This window comes from Eptatretus burgeri, chromosome 1 (assembly GCF_056783735.1).
Source record: "Eptatretus burgeri isolate ZD-2024b chromosome 1, Ebu_testis_v1, whole genome shotgun sequence".
NCBI lineage: Eukaryota > Metazoa > Chordata > Myxini > Myxiniformes > Myxinidae > Eptatretus > Eptatretus burgeri.
The window spans coordinates 77,891,417-77,914,005 of record NC_140961.1 but is presented as its reverse complement, the minus strand read 5'-3'; the positions used below and the strand labels follow the sequence as shown (position 1 = coordinate 77,914,005).

The following is a 22,589-nucleotide window of genomic DNA, read 5'->3' as shown; positions in this document are numbered from 1 at the left end:
TTTTTCCCTACCTTCCCTCTGTCCTCTCTGCCTCCCCTCTCTCCTCACTCTCCCTCTCTCCCCCCCACCCCAATACCCCTGTCAGCGAAGTGATAGGTTGTATTCGCTTGTAAATATAACAACATGGAACAAAAGTTGTACAAAAAATGCAACCAGACATTTTAAAATCAAGCTGATTTAATCAAAGTGCAGTGCAGTGCAGTGCTGTAATCAATATTTTAATAAAATTACATGGTGTGTTGTGAACATTATTCTGCTAAGATATTCTCAGGTGCGCGTGCGCGTGTTTGTGTGCATGTGCGTGTGATTTTATTTATTTGTTCGAGATTTGACAAAGGTGGATTACAACTGGAGGTCCTGAACTTGAATAGCATTGAGAAGTTTGTGAGTGTGTTGTTTTGCATATTTTTTGAGGTTTGTATCTATAAAGGTTGCAGTTGTGTTTGGAAGCATTTAGCGGGTATTCGGATTCGTTTTTTTTTGAAAAAAGCAGGGTGAGGCCAAGCGTTTAAGTCAGTTGGGGCCTTGGAAATATGGTGGGGAAAAAGGGTATAAATAGTACAAAGGAACAGGATTATATAAAATGATAGATACTCAATGTGGCCCACAGCAGGAATAGGGGAAGCAGAGGGGACTCACTGTTGTGGGAAGTGTGAGGAAATGGTCCACTTGAAGATAGTTGTTACTAGGTTGAAGGAACGGACAGATAATTTGCAGCAAGGAGCAGAATGTGTGGAATTTGTGGAGAATACTTGGTTGCAGTTGTGGAGTGAGGTTGCTGAGGAGATTGGCAATGTCGGGGGTGCATTGAATGCAGGAAATGTTGAGGGTGCCGTGGGAACCGGCACTGGTAAGGTTGCAGTTGGAATCAGAAGTGGTGAGAGCGCAGGTAGTGGTGAGGGTACAGCGAGTACAGGCAGTGGTGGTGCAATGGCTGCAGGCAGTGGTGAGGGTGCAGCGGGTACAGGCAGTGGTGAGGGTGCAGCAGGTACAGGCAGTGGTGGTGCCGGAATTGGTGAGGGTGCAGTCAGCGGTGAGGGCACAGGAAGTGTAGGCAGTGGTGAGGGTGCAGCAATAGAGATGAGTCGGAACGAGGTATAGGAGAGTTTTTGTGGGTGATGAGACGATTAAATATGTGGATTCTTCATTCTGCAGGAAGGATCGTAGACATAGAATTCTGTGTAGTATTGAAGGAAGGGTAAACGACATTGCATCTGGTCATGACACGAAGAAGTTGGTTGTGGTACACCGAGGTGCGAATGATGTAGGGGAAGTTTACTTGAAGGTTTTGAAAAATAGATACAGGATATTGGGGAAGCAGCTGAAAGCAAAGGGTTGTGAGGTCATGTTTTCTGGGATTCTCCCAAGATTAGGAAACGATACAGAAATTATGAGCAGAGCAATAGACATCAACCAATGGCTGGAAGAATGGTGTAGGGAGGAAGGTTTTACATTTAAGAAGCAGTGGGAATCATTGATGGGACAAAGGGAGTGTTTCCGGAATGATGGCCATATGTTAAATAGAAAGGGGGCAGCAAGGTTTGCAGTGGGAATTGAGGAAGGAATCCAGGCTTTTTTAGGTCAGCGGAGGGTGGGAAGCTATTAAGGAAGGAACGGATGATGTAATTGTGATGAGTAAGGCCAGGCAGGAAAAGAGAATTTCAGGAAGGGAAAAGTTAAATATATTCTATACCAATGCCAGAAGTTTAAATAATAAGATGGAAGAGCTTAAAGCCAAAGTGGATAGCGAGGAGTATGACATAGTTGCAGTGAGTGAGACATGGTTTCAGGAGGAGAATAACTGGAGGACAGGATTAGAAGGCTACAAGGTGTATCGGTGTGATAGGAAAGAGAGAATAGGAGGAGGAGGAGGAGGAGGAGGAGTAACAATATGGCTAAAGGACACCATTGCATCGAGAGAAAGTGGTGACATTAAGGAAGGAATAAATGTGGAGGATTCTGTATGGGTAGAGATTAGAGATTGTAAAAACAGTAAGATACTGGTAGGATGCTTTTATAGGGCTCTGGGTGGGAAGGAAGAGGAGGAAGGAAGAGTACATGAAGAATTCAAAAGGGCATGTGGTAAGGGAAGAGTATCGATTATGGGGGATTTTAACTTGCCAGGAATAGATTGGGTCCAGGAACAGGGAAAGGGCAGAGAAGATGACGATTTCGAGTTTTCGTCCAGGATTGCTTTTTAACCCAGTTTGTAAATAAGCCCACGAGGGGGAGTGCAGTGTTCGACCTCCTTTTAAGTAACGATCCCAATATGGTGGAGGAGGTGGAGGTTGGGGAGCATTCAGGAGCAAGTGATCATAACATTGTGTGTGCAAGGATTCTGTTGAGGGTTAGAGTTCAGGATAGTCGGGTAAGGCTATTAGATTTCAGGAAGGCAAACCTTGAGGGTGTGAATAGAGTTGGGTGATGTAGATTGGGAGAAGCTAACAGAGGTGTAAAACTAGAAGTAGAAAGAGACCAGGGTGGTTGAGCAGTGAGATAAGGAACGCTATTAAGGAGAAGCAGAAGGCATTTATTTGGTTTAAAATAACACGACTGGAGTTAGCTTTATATCACTGTCGAAGTAAACACAGGCAAGTTGAGAAAATAACTCGACAAGCCAAAAGAGAGTATGAGAAGGACATGGCTAAGAATATTAAACATGAGAGCAAGACTTTCTTTTTGAATATCAGGGGAAAAGAACATGTTAGGATCAGTGTGGGACCATTGAGGAATATCACCGGGAGAGTGGTTAGTGATGAAAGTGAGATGGCAGGCTTATTAAACAGATATTTTGCTTCAACTTTTACACAAGAACAGTCAGGAGAATTGTCAAGAGCTGAGAGTTTATATCAAGGAGGTGAGGAAGGGCTTTTACAGAAGGTCCAGGTTGGAGTGGAGGAAGTAAAGGAACAGCTTGGTTATTTAAGAGAAGATAAGGCTCCAGGGCCAGATAATATGCACCCGAGAGTATTGAGAGAGGTGGCTGAGCAGGATCCAGGATATTTAAGAAAGGATCCAGAGAAGAATTGGGAAACTATTGACGTGTTTGTTCGATTTCAGTTGTGGGGAAGGTGTTGGAGACATTAATTAAGGACCAGATGAAGAACCATTTCAATAAATGCAAAGTAATTAAAGGGAGTCAGCATGGGTTTACCAAATCTTTTAGAGTTCAATGAAGCACTGTCTGATTGGGTGGATGAGGGAAAGGCAGTGGACATAGTATATCTCGACTTTCAGAAGGCATTTGATAAGGTACCACATCGGAGGTTGTTCGCCAAGGTGAGGGCTTGTGGAGTGGTTGGTCAAGTCGCTAATTGGATTGCAAACTGGCCTAGTGATAGGAAGCAAAGAGTGGCTGTGAGTGGGAGGATGTCTTGCTGGGAGGATGAAAGTAGTGGCCGGCGCTCAGGGCCGGCGCTATCATCAGGCCAACTCGGCAGCCGCCTAGGGCGCACACTTCAGATGGGCGCATTACTGACCTTTAAGGGTCACAGTTTAATGCACATTATTGTTTTAAGAAAACGCGTAATAAAAGGAAAATATAATATTTCATTGTTCATAATAGTTGATCGTTCATTGTTAGTTCATAACCAGTTTATTGTTTTCAACACTAACAATACTGTTTCTTTCTTTATCTATCTATTCTTCTTTCTTGATCTATTCTATTCTTTTAATAGTTTTTTTTTTTCTTTCTGTAATACTGTTTACTTTTTTTATTTCTTTTTTTTTTCCAGTGAGCAATGGCTGATAAAAAAACGAGCTTCTGGAGCCCAGTACCGCAAACGAAACATCGAAGTTGGCAATTTTTTGGGGGGGATGCAAGTAGCTGGCCTTGCCTCGGGCGCAAAATAGTCTGGCGCCGGCCCTGCGGTACCTCGGTGATCACTACTCGGACCATTATTATTCATTATTTTCATCAACAATTTGGATAGTGCGGTGAAAAGTCAGCTTTCCATATTTGCAGATCACACAAAGGTTGGAGAGTAGTTAATGCATGGAATAGTCTCCCTGTAAAGATAGTGGCAGCGGAAACAGTAGATAAGTTTATATTGGAATTAGATTGGTGTCTGGAAGTGTTGGATATAGAGAGGTATAGGGATGTTGGCCGGACATAGGTAGCTTGAGCATGGATGGGTGATTGTGTGCATGTGTACAGAGTGTTGTCTGTGAGGGTCTTGTCAAGGGGTGGTGTGTGTGGATGATGTGCTTTTCTCACCCGAAAACTTCCTTTGACCTTCCCCCCCTCCCTCCGGAAAGAAAAACTTCGAGAAAAAAAAATGACAAGAAAAAAAAACATTTTACATTTTTGTTTTGTTTGGTGTTGATGTGGTTTAGGCACGAATGGCCGAATGTCCTCTTTCTGCATCTGGATTCCTTGTGATAATGTTAACATAACTCTGTCCCTCTTTGTGTTAATGGTTCATATCCTCACTTCTGCTTTCACTCTGTTACCTTATTTTATGATCCCATTCCAATTGATACTATTAAATGTGTTGTGTTTGTTTATTTTTTTTCAGTCCAGAATTTTTGAAGTTTGATTTTGGAACTGCATTTTGTAGTTGTTTGAAAATTGAGTAAATCAGTACGGTGTTTTATGAGCTTTGTCAGAAGCTTGCAAAATCCAATGAGTATTACATCTGAAGGATATGATCTCTTCCTCACTAGTCACTTGAGATTGACTGTAACCTCTGCCCTTCCTCATAACAGGCATGTATTGATGAGAACATTGATATGGTTCGTTTTCTGGTTGAATGCGGTGCAAACATCAACCAAGCGGATAATGAGGGCTGGACACCACTGCACGCTGCCGCTTCATGCGGCTACTTCGACATTGCCAAGTGGGTGCCTTTTTGCATATCTTTTCCCCTGCATGAATCCTCCTCCTCCTCCCCAACTTCCCTCAGTCTTTACCCAACCGTTATCTCCTCAATGCCGTTAGCCAAATTGGGTGAATCTGAAATTGGATATGGTTGAACCGACTCAGCTGTTGTGAGCTCTTGATAACAACTTGGTGGTTTGTGAAATGCACATTGTCGACTTGCATCAAGGACTATTCTTTGCACCTTTAAGGGTGACACTTGAGCAGTGTGTATTTTTGGACACTGCGATACCCTTTCTCATTTGACGACGACTCGTCCAGTAGGCTAATGGAAAAAAAATTGTGACATGCTTGGACTGAAGCACCAAAGTTGGTCCACTTGTTGTTTGGGCCATGCAGTTGGTCACCTTGGTCGAGGTCAGACTCAGGTTATCTAGGATGGATGCCAGTGCACCTCTGAATAGCTCGTTTTTGCCATATATAATGATCCCCATGATTTTTGGAAATTACGGGGGAGGGGGGGGTGGTATTGTAATCGGCTCGGTCCATCGTTTGTCTGTCACGCTATCTAATCCTAAACCGTTGGGCACAAATTCACCAAACTTGGTAGTGATGAACACCGCATGGCAGGAATGTGAAGGAGCAGTATAGTTGTTGGCCCTGCTCCCTTAGGCGGTGTCAAAAGGTCAAATCCCCGAAATTGCAATTCTCGGCACATTTTTAAATTACATTTTGTATATGCAATAAACATTAGGGGACACATGAAATATGGAACGATTTTTTTTTAATTTTATTTTACCCCCCTTCATTCTCCAGGGGGTGGGGACTTGGGGGTCACAGTGGCTGAAAATGGAAAAAGGTTTTCATCTCAAAATTTGATGTTGGGTAATTCCCTTTTGTCATCTTTCAACTTTGCTTGAGGTGGGAAGCGTGGGGATTTTCGATGGCGTGCCATCAACTTCGCTCTCGTTTGTTCTCAAGTTAGGCAAACATCTCATTTCATTCATTGACATGTCATCAGTGCAGTGTTTTGGAAAATCTCTTGTTTTTAACTCATGTTGCGACACTATGTCGACTGGTTTTGCCCTTTCGTTCACGAACCCCTTTTATATTCATATTGACTCTCTGACTATTTCTCCTTTTATTATTATTATTATTTTTTATTACTATTTTGATTCTTTTTGACGATGCAAACTTGCATTTTTTTTGCAGGGATTACAAATTAAATTTAAGTCACGTCTGTATTCATAGTGAACTTTGCTGTGAGTTGTTTTTAATTGACATGACTCGCTGATATATATTCCTTCTTCCAAGTTTTATTTTTTTTTTGTACTCTTAAAGATATGATATGTTTTTTGAATCATGTGTACTCTTAAAAATTGTTTGAATTGCCTTCCGTTGGAGTATTTTTTTGCATTTTCCTGCTCTTGTAAACTTCCTGGCTTGCCGTCCAGTTGGCAGCGTGGGAAAGTAAATCGGGCTAATTTATTTTCCTTCCATGTATGAATTATTTGAATTTCCTGCCAGGTTCATGGAGAGTGTTTGGGCTGCTTTGCTGCTGCTTTTCATGTTTCATGTTAGATTTCATTTGAAGCTTTTTGTGCCAAGGCTGTTCCATTAACCATCTATTCAGTCCATTATTCAAATCTGAAGTTTATTGTTACATTGAAATGCCATTTCCTTTGTTTTCGGTGTTCACTGAACATTTCAATAATTTAATAGGTTTTTTTGGTTTGACACTCTGAGGTTGAACATTATAATGTTGGTCAATGCAACTTCGATGCAGTTTAATGTTGTATTTTATTGGTACTGATTCTTTTGCCTAGCATTGTGCACATTCATCCCATTCTGCCGCAGGTACTTGCTTCATCACGGAGTTAATGTGGCAGCTGTAAATAATGAGGGTGAGTTACCCTTGGACATCACGGAAGATGAGGCCATGGAGGAGATGTTGCAGGAAGAGCTCAATAGGCAGGGTGAGCATAAGCAGTTCAGTGATTTGGGCATATCGTAAAGGCTGAAATTGCTATTGCCCATCCTTTTCGTGGTCATGTCATCACCTACTTGATGGCATTTGTTTGACATGAAAAAACAAGAAGTTCTTCAAAATGTACATGAGCTTTTACTTTGTTTTAGGTGTCTGCACTTCATGTATATATGTCGTATCTTGCCTTTTGTGTGTGGTGATATAAGGCTTATTGAGTTGCTTGTACACAGATCGTATGCAGCACTTTGAAGCGTAGGCCTACTTGTATTGTTGCTGACTGGCTAGCATTAACCACAAGGATCTCATCATTTTCAAAATTTTCACTTTGTGTTTTTGTTTGATTAAAGAAATCAAAACTAATTGGTCAAATGAAATTTGGTGAGTTCTTCAGTTAATTCTGTGGATGCTGCAATTTCTTGTCCAAGATTGTCTGAAACTCACATTTGTGTTTCACAGACTTTTGCTGAACACAATGGAATGATCTGACGGTTAATAATCCTGGCATTCTTCGGGTTAGATGCGGCACAGTCGAATGTAAGAAGAACAGCCATAAGCTGAAATAAATGCTGACTGTTACTTGGGACAACGTTGAGGTCTTTCTTACAGTTTTCTGTGGTTATATTGCATAAGGTCGAAAGAGGAGCTGAAGACCCCGACAAAGCAAAAGTTTGATGAAAGTTTATTTGTGAGGCATCTGCTGAAACAGACTAAACAATAGTGAAACGTATGCAACCGATGGGGAATAGGCAGTTTTTCCTGCTGTTGGTTGTTAATCTCACATGGCATCTGTGCTGTGGTTCTTGGCTTCAGTCGAGTCTTAAAATGCAGAGATGGCAGTTCTAGGCCAAGGACTCCTAAACTTTGCCCATGCTGTTCAATGTGTTGTGAGGGACATCTCAGTAGACTGCAGTGGGGATTTCTCTCTGATGTATCCTTGTGAGCAGTTTCGTGTTTCTACAAATTCCTCTTGCCAAACATTGATGAGCAATAGTTCTTGGGGATTTAACATATACTGTATATGTTAATTATCCCTGGAATTATGTATAATTATGCTTTTTTTGCCTTATTGTCCCACACTAGTTGCTGGTTTTGCATTATTTAGCCTTGGGCATTGCCTTTATATATAGCACACAAGAAACAATGATATTGTAAAGGAAATGGAGACGAGGAGCCTTATTGACATCCCTCTTTGCTGAAAATGGCAACTTGCAATGAATGAAGAGTTAAAAGTGTTCCGTGATGAACAGTTTTACACAAATACAATTGATTTGTATGTAATTATATTTCCAAGTTTGAGTTGGGCACATTTTGGCAGATTAATAGACATTTCACTTTGTGTCGGTTTTTGCAATTAGTGAGGAATCTCTTGGCGATTCGTGAAAAGTTTAGTCCTCCTTGTGTTGAAGTAAAGATACTTAAATATGTGGGGTAATAATATTTGGAAAGATATGGTTGAGTAATTGAATGTGGATGTTTTTTATTTTATTATTTTTATTATTTTTTAACTGGGTCAGGCTTGTTGAGTGGCTGTAACACAAATCACACACACACATACAGACAAATACATGATACAACACCGGACTTGTCTGATGCATAAACACTGCCGCTGAGCTTGGGGGAAGGGATGTCACTTCCCCAAGGACTGAGTCCCAGCTACGTCATCTTTTTGACATCACTTTAAACTCTGCACTCAGCAGGGAAATCGAGGAAGAATTTCTTCCTCCCCATGCATGCCAACCTGTGGTTTTGTCCGTGCTCTATCCTTTTTAAATGCTGAACGTCAAGCAAGAAAGCAATATGTACTATTATAAAGTCATTGGCATGACTCGGCTGGGGTTCGAACCACTGACCACCTCGACTCAGAACGAATGCCCTCTTACCGTTCCGCCATTTGAGCCATATTTGTTGTGCCACTTGCTTTCTCCGACACATTTTCTGCTTATTATTTATCATTTGCAAGCTTTCAATCTGAGATTGTTGTGCATTCTTGGATGATAAAGATTGAAAGCCGTGCAATGATCAAATCTATATACAGTCATGCGCCACTTAACGACGGGGTTACGTTCTGAGAAACGCGTCGTTAAGTGACGTCGTCGTTGTGCAAACATCTTTTTTTTTTTTTTCATTTTCGTTTTCGAACATCGTACTTACACAAACCTAGACACCTAGGCTATATGGTGTAGCCTATTGCTCCTCGGAAACAAACCTGTACAGCATGTTACTGTACTGAATACTGTCAGCAATTGTAACACACATCCAAGAGACAGAAGACACGTTAGCTTTACCTTTGTGCAGTTCATGATGGCCATTAGTGTTGTTAGCAGCAGCTTACAACCTCCTCTCGCATCGATTATAGAAAGGTGAATAAATAGCGTTTGGATTTTATAAATACGTAATCATTGCATCGATGTTATAATTTACAAATGAATAAACGAGCACCTGTCAATTGTGATATATTTTCGGAACAGTGCGATTGTTTTAACAACATAAAAAGCTTCACTAAAAATAAATTTTTGTTTTAATTGACGAACAACAACGATTTATTCGTGGAATTCTTCAATTCAAAGGTAATTTACTTGCGAGAAGGTAAACGTGGAAACATTGCTTCAGTTTGAAAGCCGATTTCCTTGAATCCCGATTTAGCACGACCCTGCTTTTTTCGCGATGACATTTTATGGACCTCAACAATCGCATTATAACAGGGCCACACTGTCGTTTATCATTACGAGGTATTATGTACTGTACAGTGTACATAATTGTATGTGCTATACGAGGCCACATCACTCGGCGATAGGAATTTTTCAGCTACATTTTTTTTTCATTTTTATTTTATTTTATTTTTTTCAGAGCTGGCAGACCCGTCGTATATGCGATCCGTCGTTGCCCGGAACGTCGTTAAGCGGCGCATGACTGTAATTGTAAATGGCAAAATCTCGTGTTTGTAGAACAGTCCCATTTTTAGGTCATCTCTATCATCTCAGTAGAGATGACCAAATAACCCCAGTCTCGAAGTCTGTCCGTCCGTCCGTCCGTCCGTCCACAATCAAACAGAGTGGAGACAAATAACCAATAGTGGAATGGATAGAGGTCGATAAGACATGCACAACGATATAACTTTCAAGGTCGTCCAAGGTCGAGGTCAACGTCACGAGGCTGTCAAAGTTGCGAAAATCGTCGATTTCAAATCGTATCTCCTCCCTCATTTATCAAGAGAGATCAAATGTTATTAGTGATTCAGATACTCCGGACTATTATCAAGAATAACACGATCCATTTTTTTTGAAATTTGCTCTCGTTCCGATTTTATAGCCCTTCAAACTTCGCTCTGATTCCCCGTATGGGCCGTTCATAAAGTACATACAAAAATAAAAGTATTGAAAAATGAAGAACCGGGACTCTCCGAGACAAATATTACATTTGAAGCTTTTGTCAGATTTAACTAAAACAATGGAACACAAGTTTATATGCACACTTACTTTCATTTATGACATTAACATTGTCTTGAATGTCAATTTGTACTTTTATTTTCATAATTGACGTGCTGTGATGTTAAAAAAAAAGGTAAATTACACCGCTAGGGACTGCATCGTCATGGCTTACAAACATCGGTTCATCAGCAACTGCTGGCTTTGCAAGCGATTAGCGATGTATGAAGGGGGGTGGGTGGGTGGTCACGAGCCTGCATGCAGAGGGGGGTGGGTGGTCACTAGCCTGCATACAGAGGGGGTGGGTGGGTGGTCACTAGCCTGCATACAGAGGGGGTGGGTCGATGGTCACTAGCCTGCATACAGAGGGGGTGGGTGGGTGGTCACTAGCCTGCATACAGAGGGGGTAGGTGGTTTTGAAACCCGGAAGTAGAGCGTACGTACTTTATGAACTGCCCCTATTCCAGTCAGGCACAGAGTTACTTTCGACCTCTGGCAGAGATGACTGGCACTCCCTCTCGGGGGTATTTTTAATTTTATCAACTTTGATGAACATTTATGATTGGGAGGAAGGGGAGGGGGGGAGGGTTGTGAGGTGCACTTGAGCTGATCATGTGACAGATGTCTCATGTGTCTGTTGACACCTGTAATGTCCAGGTCTTAATGACCATGGTGTCACCTCAGGTAAAGTCGCCTCTGGAATGCAACCAAGCGATCGCATAGGTGACATTTTAAATGGAGCTTGTGAACGATCCATCGAGGACAGCTTTATTGTGATTAGGCAATACGTGGCCTCCGCGTTCGTGCTATTTACCAAAAGTTGTCTACACTGCCTTTTTACACTGTCTTGTCTACAAGATGACCGAGCAAGAAAGCAGGCTCAAAAATAGTTTTATTCACAATAATGTACACACACACACACACACACACACACACACACACACACACACACACACACACACACACACACACACACACACACACACACACACACACACACACACACACACACACACACACACACTCTGAAGCTGTCTGAACATGAAAACTCAACATCTGACTACTACCATGGATCTTAAACAACAGAAGATGTAAGTCGTAACTGGTTCGTGAAAGTAAAAGCGCGTGAGAAGGAGAATGAAAACTATACCCTGTCCCATAAAGCTTGCCCTCATGGAGTCAGTGGGTTTGTGAGCAGTTGGGTGGATGTTCTCCAGTTCAATCACCTCCGATCGTCCATGACAGCAAACTCGGCCAAGTGGAGGGGAGGTAAGGCCAGGTGAGGTGTGTTGTTTTTATTGTTGTTTTTTTGTCTCCCCAACCGCAAGCTCATCTCTTTTGTTAGCTCACCCACCCCCACTTTCAATGGGGCTGGCCAAAGCGCACCTCTCTGACCGAACAAAACTCCACCCCATCGATATTACTCTGTGCCTTGAGTGCTTTATTGTCCTTAGAGCACCGTGGAATACATCTTTTGCTGAAGAATATAAGATTAGTATGAGGTGAAGTAGAAGGGGGCATGATATTTATGGGACTTGTGGCATCTAAATTAGGATACTGATAAACCGATCCACATACATGCACATCCATAAAGTACGTACTCAGACATGACAGAACTTATATAGGCACAAATACTCAAGGGGAAAATAGGCAGTTGATTGTCCGATGCTTTCCCATCGGGTAAAGTGCCTGGTGAGGGTGCCTGATTGGTGGGGGGGGGGGCGTTCAGGGGAGGGGAGTTACCACTCCTTCCCATGCATGTTTCACACCCAGTGGTAGTTCCTTTGTCACTGTTGGCATTTTCACAGATGTTTATATAGCTTGCACTCTGCCAGACAATTGTTTATTTTTATTGTCTCATACCACGTGGGGCTCATTTGAAAGTTAATGAGCGAAACACTTGCACTGAATGGTGGAAGACCATGATTTGGTGTCTCCTTTTTCATTATTACCCATCATTGCTTTCCTTGTTGATTAGCCTGAAATGCAAATCCCAGTCAAAAGTGCTAATTTTAGCACTCTTGGGCTCTGTGCTTAAACAGATGGTCGAAGAAATTCATTTGCAAATACAAGTGGAAATTTACTGCTTTGAATTGCACAGCTTTAATATTGCTTTTCACACATGACATGTAAAAAGCATCCCTCGGTTTGCCAGCATCTACCTTTGATGGCTTCGACCCAAATTCTGATGTTTTCAAAGTTTACACAAAATGAAAATAGCATGAAATGAGTTCATTGGGGGGGGGGGGGAAGAAATGCTGCAGAAAGGTTGGATGTTAACTTCCATTGAATTGCCTTGCAAATGAGCACCTCATCCCTAAATAAGGTTTCCTGACATTCATTTGAACACGCTTGTAACACTACAGTTGCAGCCGCAAATCTATCTCTCTCTACATCTCTCTCTATCTCTCTCTATCTCTCTCTCTCTCTCTATATCTCTCTCTATCTCTCTCTATATCTCTCTCTCTCTCTCTATCTCTCTCTCTATCTCTCTCTATCTCTCTCTCTATCTCTCTCTATCTATCTCTCTATCTCTCTCTCTCTCTCTCTCTCTCTCTCTCTCTATCTCTCTCTCTATCTATCGCTCTCTATCGCTCTGTATCTCTCTATATCTCTCTATATCTCTCTATATCTCTCTATATCTCTCTATATCTCTCTATATCTCTCTATATCTCTCTATATCTCTCTATATCTCTCTATATCTCTCTATATCTCTCTATATCTCTCTATATCTCTCTATATCTCTCTATATCTCTCTATATCTCTCTATATCTCTCTATATCTCTCTATATCTCTCTATATCTCTCTATATCTCTCTATATCTCTCTATATCTCTCTATATCTCTCTATATCTCCCTATATCCCCTTCACTCATTTAAACTTCCACAAAAATATATGAATAACATTGCACTGAATTGCCATGAATTGGGGATTTGGAATTTGGCAAGTGCACCATCCTCAAACCCTGAAGGCTAATGCTACAATAATCTACCTTGGGATCTTTAAACATCTTCATGAAGGAACAGTAGGTTAGACAATCAGCTCCACATTTTCAAGTCAAAAGATGGCATATTTTACAAGGTAGTAGTGCTCTCCCTGTAAAACTTTTAATAGTTTGGCAGGCCTGGTTTGTAGCAGAGTATTTGGATACAGCTTTGAGTGACATTCAACTCGTACTTAGCACATTTTAAGGCTATTTACTACTCTGATAGTTTTTTTTTATTCTCTTACTTATTACTTGTCCCTTTTGCTATCACCAGGGAACATTGTCATCATGCATTGGCAGGCTGAAACAGAGGTAGCGAACTTGCTTTTGAGCCGTCTGGTCTGGCTGGAATTCCTGACACGATGAAGCTCATTCGTGCCTCACATACAGAGCATTGCTTTAATGAGAGGCTGTATACCATCATTCGGATGGGACTCTAAGCTGGGGACCAGTTTGCCAGCATTTGTTCATGGACATTAAAAATACCATTTTGTCTTTTATTTAGTTATTTTGTCAGCGAGATTCATGGAAGAGCATGGTTAAATTGACAGTGGGGTCGCAGTGCAACAATTGGGCACACCTGAAAAGGCAATCCCATTTTTGTGATCAACTCCAACATTACTGCTGGCATCTTTTTATCAGAAGAACTTGACACGGTAAACTTGGAAAAGCCCCCCCCCCCCATCTTGATGGTATTCCAATTAAAGTCTAGCTACTTCTGAAGTTGAGAAAAATCTTTCTGAAATTCTGCAGTGAAACATACCTCAGAAAGTGCCCTCCAGAATGTGGGAAGGCAAGTATTGTACCAATACCCAAGAAAGGACATTTAACGCCTCTTGAAAACTACCGTGGAATAATTTTAACTCGAACATCAGCAAAAATTTACAATGCCTCATTCTTAACATAATTCGCCCTGAATTAGAAAAGATCCTACGCCCAAATCAAAATGGTTTTAGGTCCCTTTGATCAACATCCTCTCAGATCCTTGCCCTCAGGTGCATCATTGAGGAAGTATGCAATCATCGAAAAGAAGCTATCATCTTCATCATAGACTTCAGGAAAGCCTTCAACTCCATTGACAGGAATAAACCTTTCCAAATTGTACGTGCATATGGCATCTCTGAGTCGATTGTGAAGGCCATACAAATTATGTATGAAGATAGCTATGCAGTGGTATTAACTGCTGAAGGAGAGACTGCAACTTTTCAAATCGACAGTTGAGTTCTTCAAGGTAACCCGCTCGCTCCTTACCTGTTTACCATTGCCTTGGACTATACCCTTGGAACTGTGATTGAAGATGGGATGGTTTAACTCTCTCCCGGCATCGAAGTAGCAGATATCCAGCCCAGCACATTTCTGACCTTGACTTTGCTGATAACATCGCATTCCTTTCAGACATGTCAAGCGAAGCTGAACTTGTACTTCACAAGGTTGGAACTGCTACTCGGTCTATTGGGCTTGTACTCGATGCTGAAAAGACGAAGCATATGCACATCGATCCTTCTGCTCATTGTGCTCTACTTAATGTTGCTGGAAGTCCAAAAGAGAGAGTGAATGACTTTAAATACCTCAGCTCCTATACCAACACGCAGCGTGACTTAGAATGCCGAAAAGCTCAGGCTCAGGCAGTTCACACCCTCAATAAAGTTTGAAGATCTCCAATTCGCACATGGAGTAAGCTCAGGGTCTTCAAAACTACGGTTGAGTCGATACTTCTCTACGAGTGTGAATCCTGCACCTTGACCCAAACATTAGAGAAATCACTGGATAGTACCTTCACTCGATTGCTTTGAAATGTTCAGAATGTTTCTTGACAAGACCATATCACTAATGGGGATCTGTATGGTTCTTTGCCCCCCATCTCTGCAATTGTGAGGGAACGCCGCCTTCACCTTTCTGGTCATGTGATGTGACATGAAGAACTTGCAAAGAAAGTTAAACTCTGGAGGCCTGAAGAACTGCGGAGAAGGGGTCACCCCCTCACTACCCTGTGAGACATCATCGAGAAGGACACCAACTTGAGGAGTGTTGATTTAGTCAATGCTATGTCTCATCGTGAATCCTGGAAAGATCTCATCATGCCACCACGAGAAGTGGATGCTGAAAGAAAGAAGAAAAGAAAGAGGAAAGGCAATGAAAAAGTGGGAGAAAGACACACGCATGCACGCACGCACTCGCTCCAGGAGAAGAAGAAGTGCACCAGGAGAAGAAGGTCGTTCCCGGACATGTGCGCATGGCAGTCGTCTCCGGATGGTGCTTATTGTATGACCGGTAGAAAATGGATTTCAGACATTATTTTGTTTCCATCTTCACTGTTATTCTATGCAGAATCAATTTGATGAGACAGTATGAATCGTAATGAATGCTCCACCGCACGTCTGCCTTCCCTTCCCCTCACCTCATGCTTACCTCCTCCCAAATTGCCTCCCCTCCTCAATACCTATAGAAGTCTCTGGACGTTTATCAACATTACAGCTGAAATGCGATAAGCTCTAGAATCTCTTAACCTGAGCCAAATTTCAAAATTTAAATTGTGGAATTGAACTTAGTAGCAGTTTGGATGGCTAAAAAAATAGTGTTCATTTGTCCAATTCTCACATTGTTTGATACTCTCGTCATCTCCACACAGTGTTTAGTTTGACCCAGCCAGCAGTTCCTTAACTGTTTCATTGGAGTGCTTGCTTGAATGCTTAATAGTGGTGCACGGAATTGATTTCAAAGTACACGATTCCAACCATGGAATCAAAAGGAATCGAGTAGTGAACCGGAATCAATGTCGATTCTGAGTAATTCCTACTTCACATTGAACGAAGCTTTTTTGGGGGGGGGGAATTTTTTTTTTTCATCCCTGTTGGACATGTTCCGATTACACATGGCCTGGTAGTGTATTGATTTGAAAGTAACATGCCCCTGGGGCATCCCATTTGCAATATAGCAACAAAAGCAAGTCACTTACAAACTAAACACACCCCCACGGCGTGTTCCTTTTGAATGAATAGCAAGGCATTTAGAATTGGCTTGTAAAGTGTGCTGATTGCTTTGCTGATGGATGGGTAGGCAATACAAACAGGCATTTTAAAACCTATTTTCCCTGCTAAAGCGGGGGTTAGCCTTGCGGGCCCCATGACAATCGTCTCCACTTTACCCTATTTACTGCATATCCCCTTGTTAACCCCCTTGCCTGCATTTCTTCTTCCACCACCTTTAGCCAAGTCTTTCTTGGTCTTTCCTGTCCTCTACTTCCTTCTGCGTTCATATCCATCACTTTTTTTACCCAGTCACTTTCATCCTTCCTCAACACATGACCCAACCTATCTTGACCTGTTTCTCTTCACAACGTTCATCACAGGCTCTATTCCCATCATATTCCGCAATTCATCATTTGTCTTCCTCTCTCTCAACGATACTCCGCACATCCACCGAACCATTCGTGTTTCGACCCTTTCCAGCCTTTCCAACCTTCGTTGCTGCTCTATGTTAATTACCCATGTCTCGCTCCCATAAATCATAGCACTTCTCACACATGTAACATACACCTTTCCATTCAACTCAACGACACTCCCCTTCTCTTCAGCGCGCTACTCAGTTCCCGAAACTTCTTCCATGCACATCTCGCTCCAGCAACTGCCGCCGAGTCTGATCCACCTTCCCCATTCAGCATGTCTCCTTGGTAGCAAAATGTTTTCACACCTTCCAACTTCACGCCATCTCCAAGATCCAACTCAACATTTCCTCCATCTGCAACTCCCTCTATGCGCACCTTCCACTTGAATGCAGCTACCACACTGGTTAATGACCCTCTCACACCACTACGTTTTCAATGAACCCACTCCGCGCACATTGTACATTGTACATTGAATGGAGTTCACTCCGACACCCTTCCTACACATAGCACATGGTCACTTCCCAATTATTTCCACCTCACCACATGTTTTACCACTTGCCATCACCTTCGTCTTTCTGATATTCACCTTCAAACCTTTTACCTCCATACATTCCTTCCACTTATTCATCTTCTCCTTCAGTCCATCCATACTCTCTGTAATAAACACCAAATCATCTGTGTACAACTCCCACAGTAAACCCTCCTTTGTGCTCCGAGCCAGCACCTCCATCACAACTACAAATAGTAGTAGACTTAGTACTGACCACTGATACACTCCCACCTTCACCTCAAACTCACCACTGTTCCCATCCTTTGTCCTTACAGCCATGCTCACTCTCTCGTACATTGCCATCACTACTCTGATCAACCATTCCTCCACTCCTAACTTCCTCAATGCCCATGTCACTACTTCGTGTGGAACCCCATCAAATGCTTTCTCCAGATCAACAAACCCCAAAAAAACAACTTCTTCCTCTTCTCCATGTACTTCTCCTGCAACTGCCTTACAATAAAAATCGCATCTGTCGTCCCTCTTCCTGGCATAAATCCAAACTGTATTTCATCAATCTTCACTTTCTTCCTTATCCTCTTCTACAACACCCTTTCCCATGTCTTCATTCCATGCTTCAGTAACTTTATCACTCTATTTGAGCCACAGTCCAGAGGATCACCTTTCCCCTTAAACAAAGTGACAAGGGTACTGACGGGGAGGCAACACATCGACTGATAACGTTTTGACATGTCATTCAAAAGTTCCAGAAGTGCGCAGTTTGGAACTATTTAGGGAAGCTTCAATCAGACAGGCCGAAAGTTTCATGCTCACTTTGTTCAATGGACATGGCTCATCACTCTAATACATCCAAAATGCTTAAACATTGTTTTTTTTAAATGTTGAAGGCTTCAGTCATGGGCTAAATAGTCCTCATCATGGCCAAGCCTTAAATAAAAGAACTGCATGAATGGAAAAATAAGAAAAGAGAGACTCATCTAAGAGTTTTTGAGGAAGTAAAAAATCTGCTTTTTGAAAAGGGGAAGGTCAAAAGTGTTTGGGAAGACGTGAGAAGGTAAAGAGTTCCAGAGTTGGCAGTGGAAGGGAAGAAACAAACCGTAACGGCCCACCCTTGAGTTGCCAATGGTCACACAATAATCATGTGATGTAGTGGCTTGTCAAGTATTCCTTGGTCTCGGTAATGGTGGAGGTACACAAACAGCAAGTTCTTGCGAGCAGAAACCGAAGTAATATCTGTAGAAAAGGGAAAGAGAGCCTATTATGTGGCATAATTTGAGCGGGTTGAGTTTTGAGGTCACATTGGTAGAGTTGACAAGTCAAATAACTTTGGATTCAATTCTGACCAGTAAGTATGTGGAGCTGGAACCTCCCCAGATGTGAGAGCAGTACTCTATACAAGGACTAATCAACCCTTTATATAGTTGTAGCAACTGTTCAGAGGAGAAGAATCTTCGACATCTGAACAGGACTCCAAATTTATTTGAGGCAGACTTAGCTATTTGCGTAATGTGTGGATTCCAGGATAAATTTGAAGTTAGAGTGATACCTAGTCGGTTTATTGTACCACATGGTGTAATTGTAGAGCTTTCAAAGGAGATTGGAGAGTTGAGAGGAGTTTTAAAGAGAGGGATGGGAAGATATTGAGTTTTTGAAGCATTAAACTTGATTACATTTGCCCCACTGGGAGATCTTGTCCAAATCCGAATTTAAAGAGGTGGCTGTGATGAAACGAGATGTAGATCGAGTGAGGGAAGACGGGGCAGATGGGAAAGACATGGAGGAATGTCATGTCGAGTCATTAGCATACGAGTGCATTTGGTTATTGTGGAAGAAAGAAGGTCATTGATGAAAAGAAGGAAGAGTGTTGGGGACAGAACGGAACCCTGGGGTACACCGCTGTTGAAAGGGAATGGGGTTGACATTGAACCATCAACAAATTACGGAGATAGAGCGCTCGGAAAGAAAGCTCGATGTGAGAGAGCAGAGCGAAAGAGGGAAGCTTGGATATCAGACCCCGATGCCAGACTGTCAAAGGCTTTTGACATATCAAGGCCTACAACAAAGGATTCCCCAAAGTCTCTCAAAGAAGAGGCTCAGACATTCATAATGTCAGAAAGGATATCACCTGTAGATCTTGCCTTGCGAAAGCCGTATTGGTGGTCGGATAGAAGACTGAGATTCAAGATGCTTGAGAAAATGGGAATTGAGAAGACGTTCAAATACTTTGGGAACGGTAGTTGTCAGAGCAATAGGACGGGAGTTAGAAGGGTTTTTACGATTGCCCTTCTTTAAAATAGGCTGTACTAAGGCATGTTTCCACGTAAGAGAAAAAGTTTTGGTTTTTAAATAAAAACGAAACAAACGAGCAAGCACGGGTGCAAATTCTGAAGCACATTCCTCCTAGATACGGGGAGGAATGCCATCTTGCCCATAGGCCTTGCTTATGTCCAGAGAGAGGAGTATTTTTTTGACTGCATGAAAAGAGATTATCGGGAGGGACATAGGATTGGGGAGGTGGAATGTTAAAGTCATCCAGTGTGGAGTTGGAGGAGAAAAGAGAAACAAAAAGTTGCTTTATTGGTTGGAGAGATAGCGACAGCATCATCGGAAGAGAAAAGTGAATGAAAGGTAGAGCAACAGAAGTTTTTGGAGATACTTTGAGTTAAGGACCAGAAAGATCTATGAGTGGAAGAAGATGAGAAGTTGTCACATTTCTTTTGAATGTCACGTTGAAGGGAAGGCAGCATGGGGGGGGGGGAGGAGAATGGAAGGCAGCATGAGGGGAGGAGAAGGGAAAGGCATTTGAAAACCAAACACCAGAGAGAGTACCTATTGGTGACGGTTGAGAATGCAGATTCAAAGAAACCAAAGTCGACAACAGCAACAGGTTTGCTTTCGCAATCGACGATTGAAAGTACTCTCACCCAAATAAAGCCTGGTTATGCTGCCTTCCGTTCTCCCCTCATGCTGCCTTCCCTTCCTTTCCCTTCCCCTCATGCTGCCTTCCCTTCTCCCCTCATGCTACCTTCCCTTCTCCCCTCATGCTGCCTTCCCTTCTCCCCTCATGCTGCCTTCCCTTCCCCTCCCTTCATGCTGCCTTCCCTTCCCCTCCCTTCATGCTGCCTTCCCTTCCCCTTCCCTCATGCTGCCTTCCCTCCCCCTCCCTTCATGCTGCCTTGCCTTCCCCTCCCTTCATGCTGCCTTCCCTTCCCCTCCCTTCATGCTGCCTTCCCTTCCCCTTCCCTCATGCTACCTTCCCTTCCTCCCCTCGTGCTGCCTTCCCTTCTCTTTCTCCCCTCGTTCTCTCTTCCCTTCTCTTTTTCTCTCCTCTCCTCTCTCTCTCTCTACCTTCCTCGCCCCCCTCATTGCTCCCCCTCCCACTTCTCCTTCCTCTCCCCCTCCCTTGTCTCCCCCTCCCCATCCCCTCCTCTCTCCCCCTCCCTTGTCTCCCCCCCCCATCCCCTCCTCTCTCCCCCTCTCTCTCTTTCTCCCTCCCCTCCTCACTCTCTCCCCCTTTTTTCTCTACCCCCTATCTTAGTATTCCTGTCAGCGAAGCAACAGGTGGTATTTGCTGGTTAATTATGAGCAATCGTGTAAAATTGAAAATGTTATGTTTTTAATTGTACATCGTTAACTGCAGACAATTTGCACTTTTTCACCCAAATGCATAAAAATCAAAACTACGATCCCTTTTGATTACTGGTAGATTTCAGTAGTGCGAGGTTTCTGCAAATGGCCATATACTGGTGTCTCGTGCCCGTGTAGTGCCACAGACGTTATTTTGGATATAGTTCAGAAGTGATCATTAAATTGTGAATTGTAATTAACCAATTGTTTTCACACTTTGCTGCATCTTCTTGCAAACCACATGCGAGTGTCGTGCATTTGATAATTATTAATAGTACTTCAAATTTGGCAATATTTCATTGTATGAAGTGGTTTTCAAAAACCTTGTTGCTCCAGTCATGGCAATATTACATTTGGGTTCAAAATTTATGATCAGTAATGCGATTTTGAGGGTGCCTGTCCGGGCGTAAATTTGCCCATGCCCATCCAAAAAAACATCCAAAACCCAAGCACCTGTAAAATTTGGGTGCCCGTCGCTAAAATTAGGTGCGCCAGGCACCCGGACACCCGTTAATGTCGAGCCCTGGTATGTAGAATGGCACGAAATTGTTGGAACCCACCACGCTGACGAATTGAGAGTTTACCAGCTCAAATTATAAAAATAAATCGACGCTCAGTTTTCAGCAATGTAATCGCACAATTAAGCAAATGTCATCTTGATTTGTTCGGTCAACATGAAAGCCAAAATGTAATTAAAAACTATTATTATAGCTATGTAATAGTGTTATTTTGTACTGATCAATGATCCTCTAATCAGCATGGCAGACCATCAAATGTATTCTTGGGGTATTTTTGAGGAACTGATCTCCAGAGATCATTATTTAAGGGATTTTGGAGTTTTTTCTTTTCACCTCTATTCTATGAGATCCAATGCCAAATGTGCAAAAGATGTGCAATTGTTCTCATGTAATGTCATAAAAACGACATGACTATATTTCTTCCACTGCACTGAATGTTATTGGTTTTAACACCACAGGATTGTGTAGCATTTTTAAAATCAAATAGTTTTGTCGATGAACACCTTAAACCGTCATTTTACACTTCCGTTCCCATAACTTGCATTGCTACTCCATGTACCAGGAAGAAGAAAGCACGAAGAAGCAGCATAACAATTCTCCAATGAGCAGATGTCTGCAATTTTTCGCAATTGAAACGTCAGAAGTGAAGATGCTGAAGATTGCTTTGCCGTATCAATATTTAGTTCATGAAATCCATTAGTTATCTTAGGAAGACGCGGACCAACAATAGTCTTCACAGAGACTGTTAGCTGTGTTGTATTCATTTTGTGTTTTTTCTCATAAGCTCACTTTTATATTTACAGCTGCAATTATCCATGCTTTGTCAGCAGTAGCAATTCTAAGTCCCAGAGTTATTTTTAAAAAGAAAGAAAGTAAAAATGCGTTGACAGGTGTTTTGGTGTCGAAGCCAATGGTTCTGTTAATGAACTGACCACCAAGCTGTTCGGGTTAGGGTTAGGTTTATCCCACTCCCTCTTACGATCGCTCTTAATTACGATCACAACTCTTTCCAACCACATGTTCATCCAGCAATATCGCTCTCATTTGATAACTTTGAAAGATCCCCTTGTGCTCCGAATAGCCTCTACTACTTTGTTAAACAAGTGCAAGTTCCTATGACTAACTTATGTAATTGTGTTGCCACACACATTATTGCTTGGGCTTCCTCCTTTGATGGACAAGCTACTTTATTGTTTTTATTTATTATTATTATTCTTTTTTAATCCTTTTACATTCTGGATGTAGTGTCATTTGCACTTTGAAGCATCTTGGTCAAGCTTGGGATATGTCTTTTAAGTTGATGCATATTCCAAAAGAACATAAAGTTCACA

At 42.2% G+C, this 22,589-nt stretch overlaps 1 protein-coding gene across 15 annotated transcripts in view; it reads left to right on the top strand.

Moving 5' to 3' along the window:
* The window catches only part of PPP1R12A (protein phosphatase 1 regulatory subunit 12A), a 269,267-nt gene that overhangs the window by 85,926 nt on the left and 160,752 nt on the right, over window positions 1-22,589 (top strand). For all 15 annotated transcript variants that reach the window (XM_085889079.1, XM_085889132.1, XM_085889175.1 and 12 more), the window contains exons 2-3: window positions 4,708-4,838; window positions 6,677-6,795. In XM_085889079.1, the coding sequence (XP_085745205.1) occupies window positions 4,708-4,838; window positions 6,677-6,795 (250 nt within the window). The remainder of the gene's footprint in view (window positions 1-4,707; window positions 4,839-6,676; window positions 6,796-22,589) is intronic.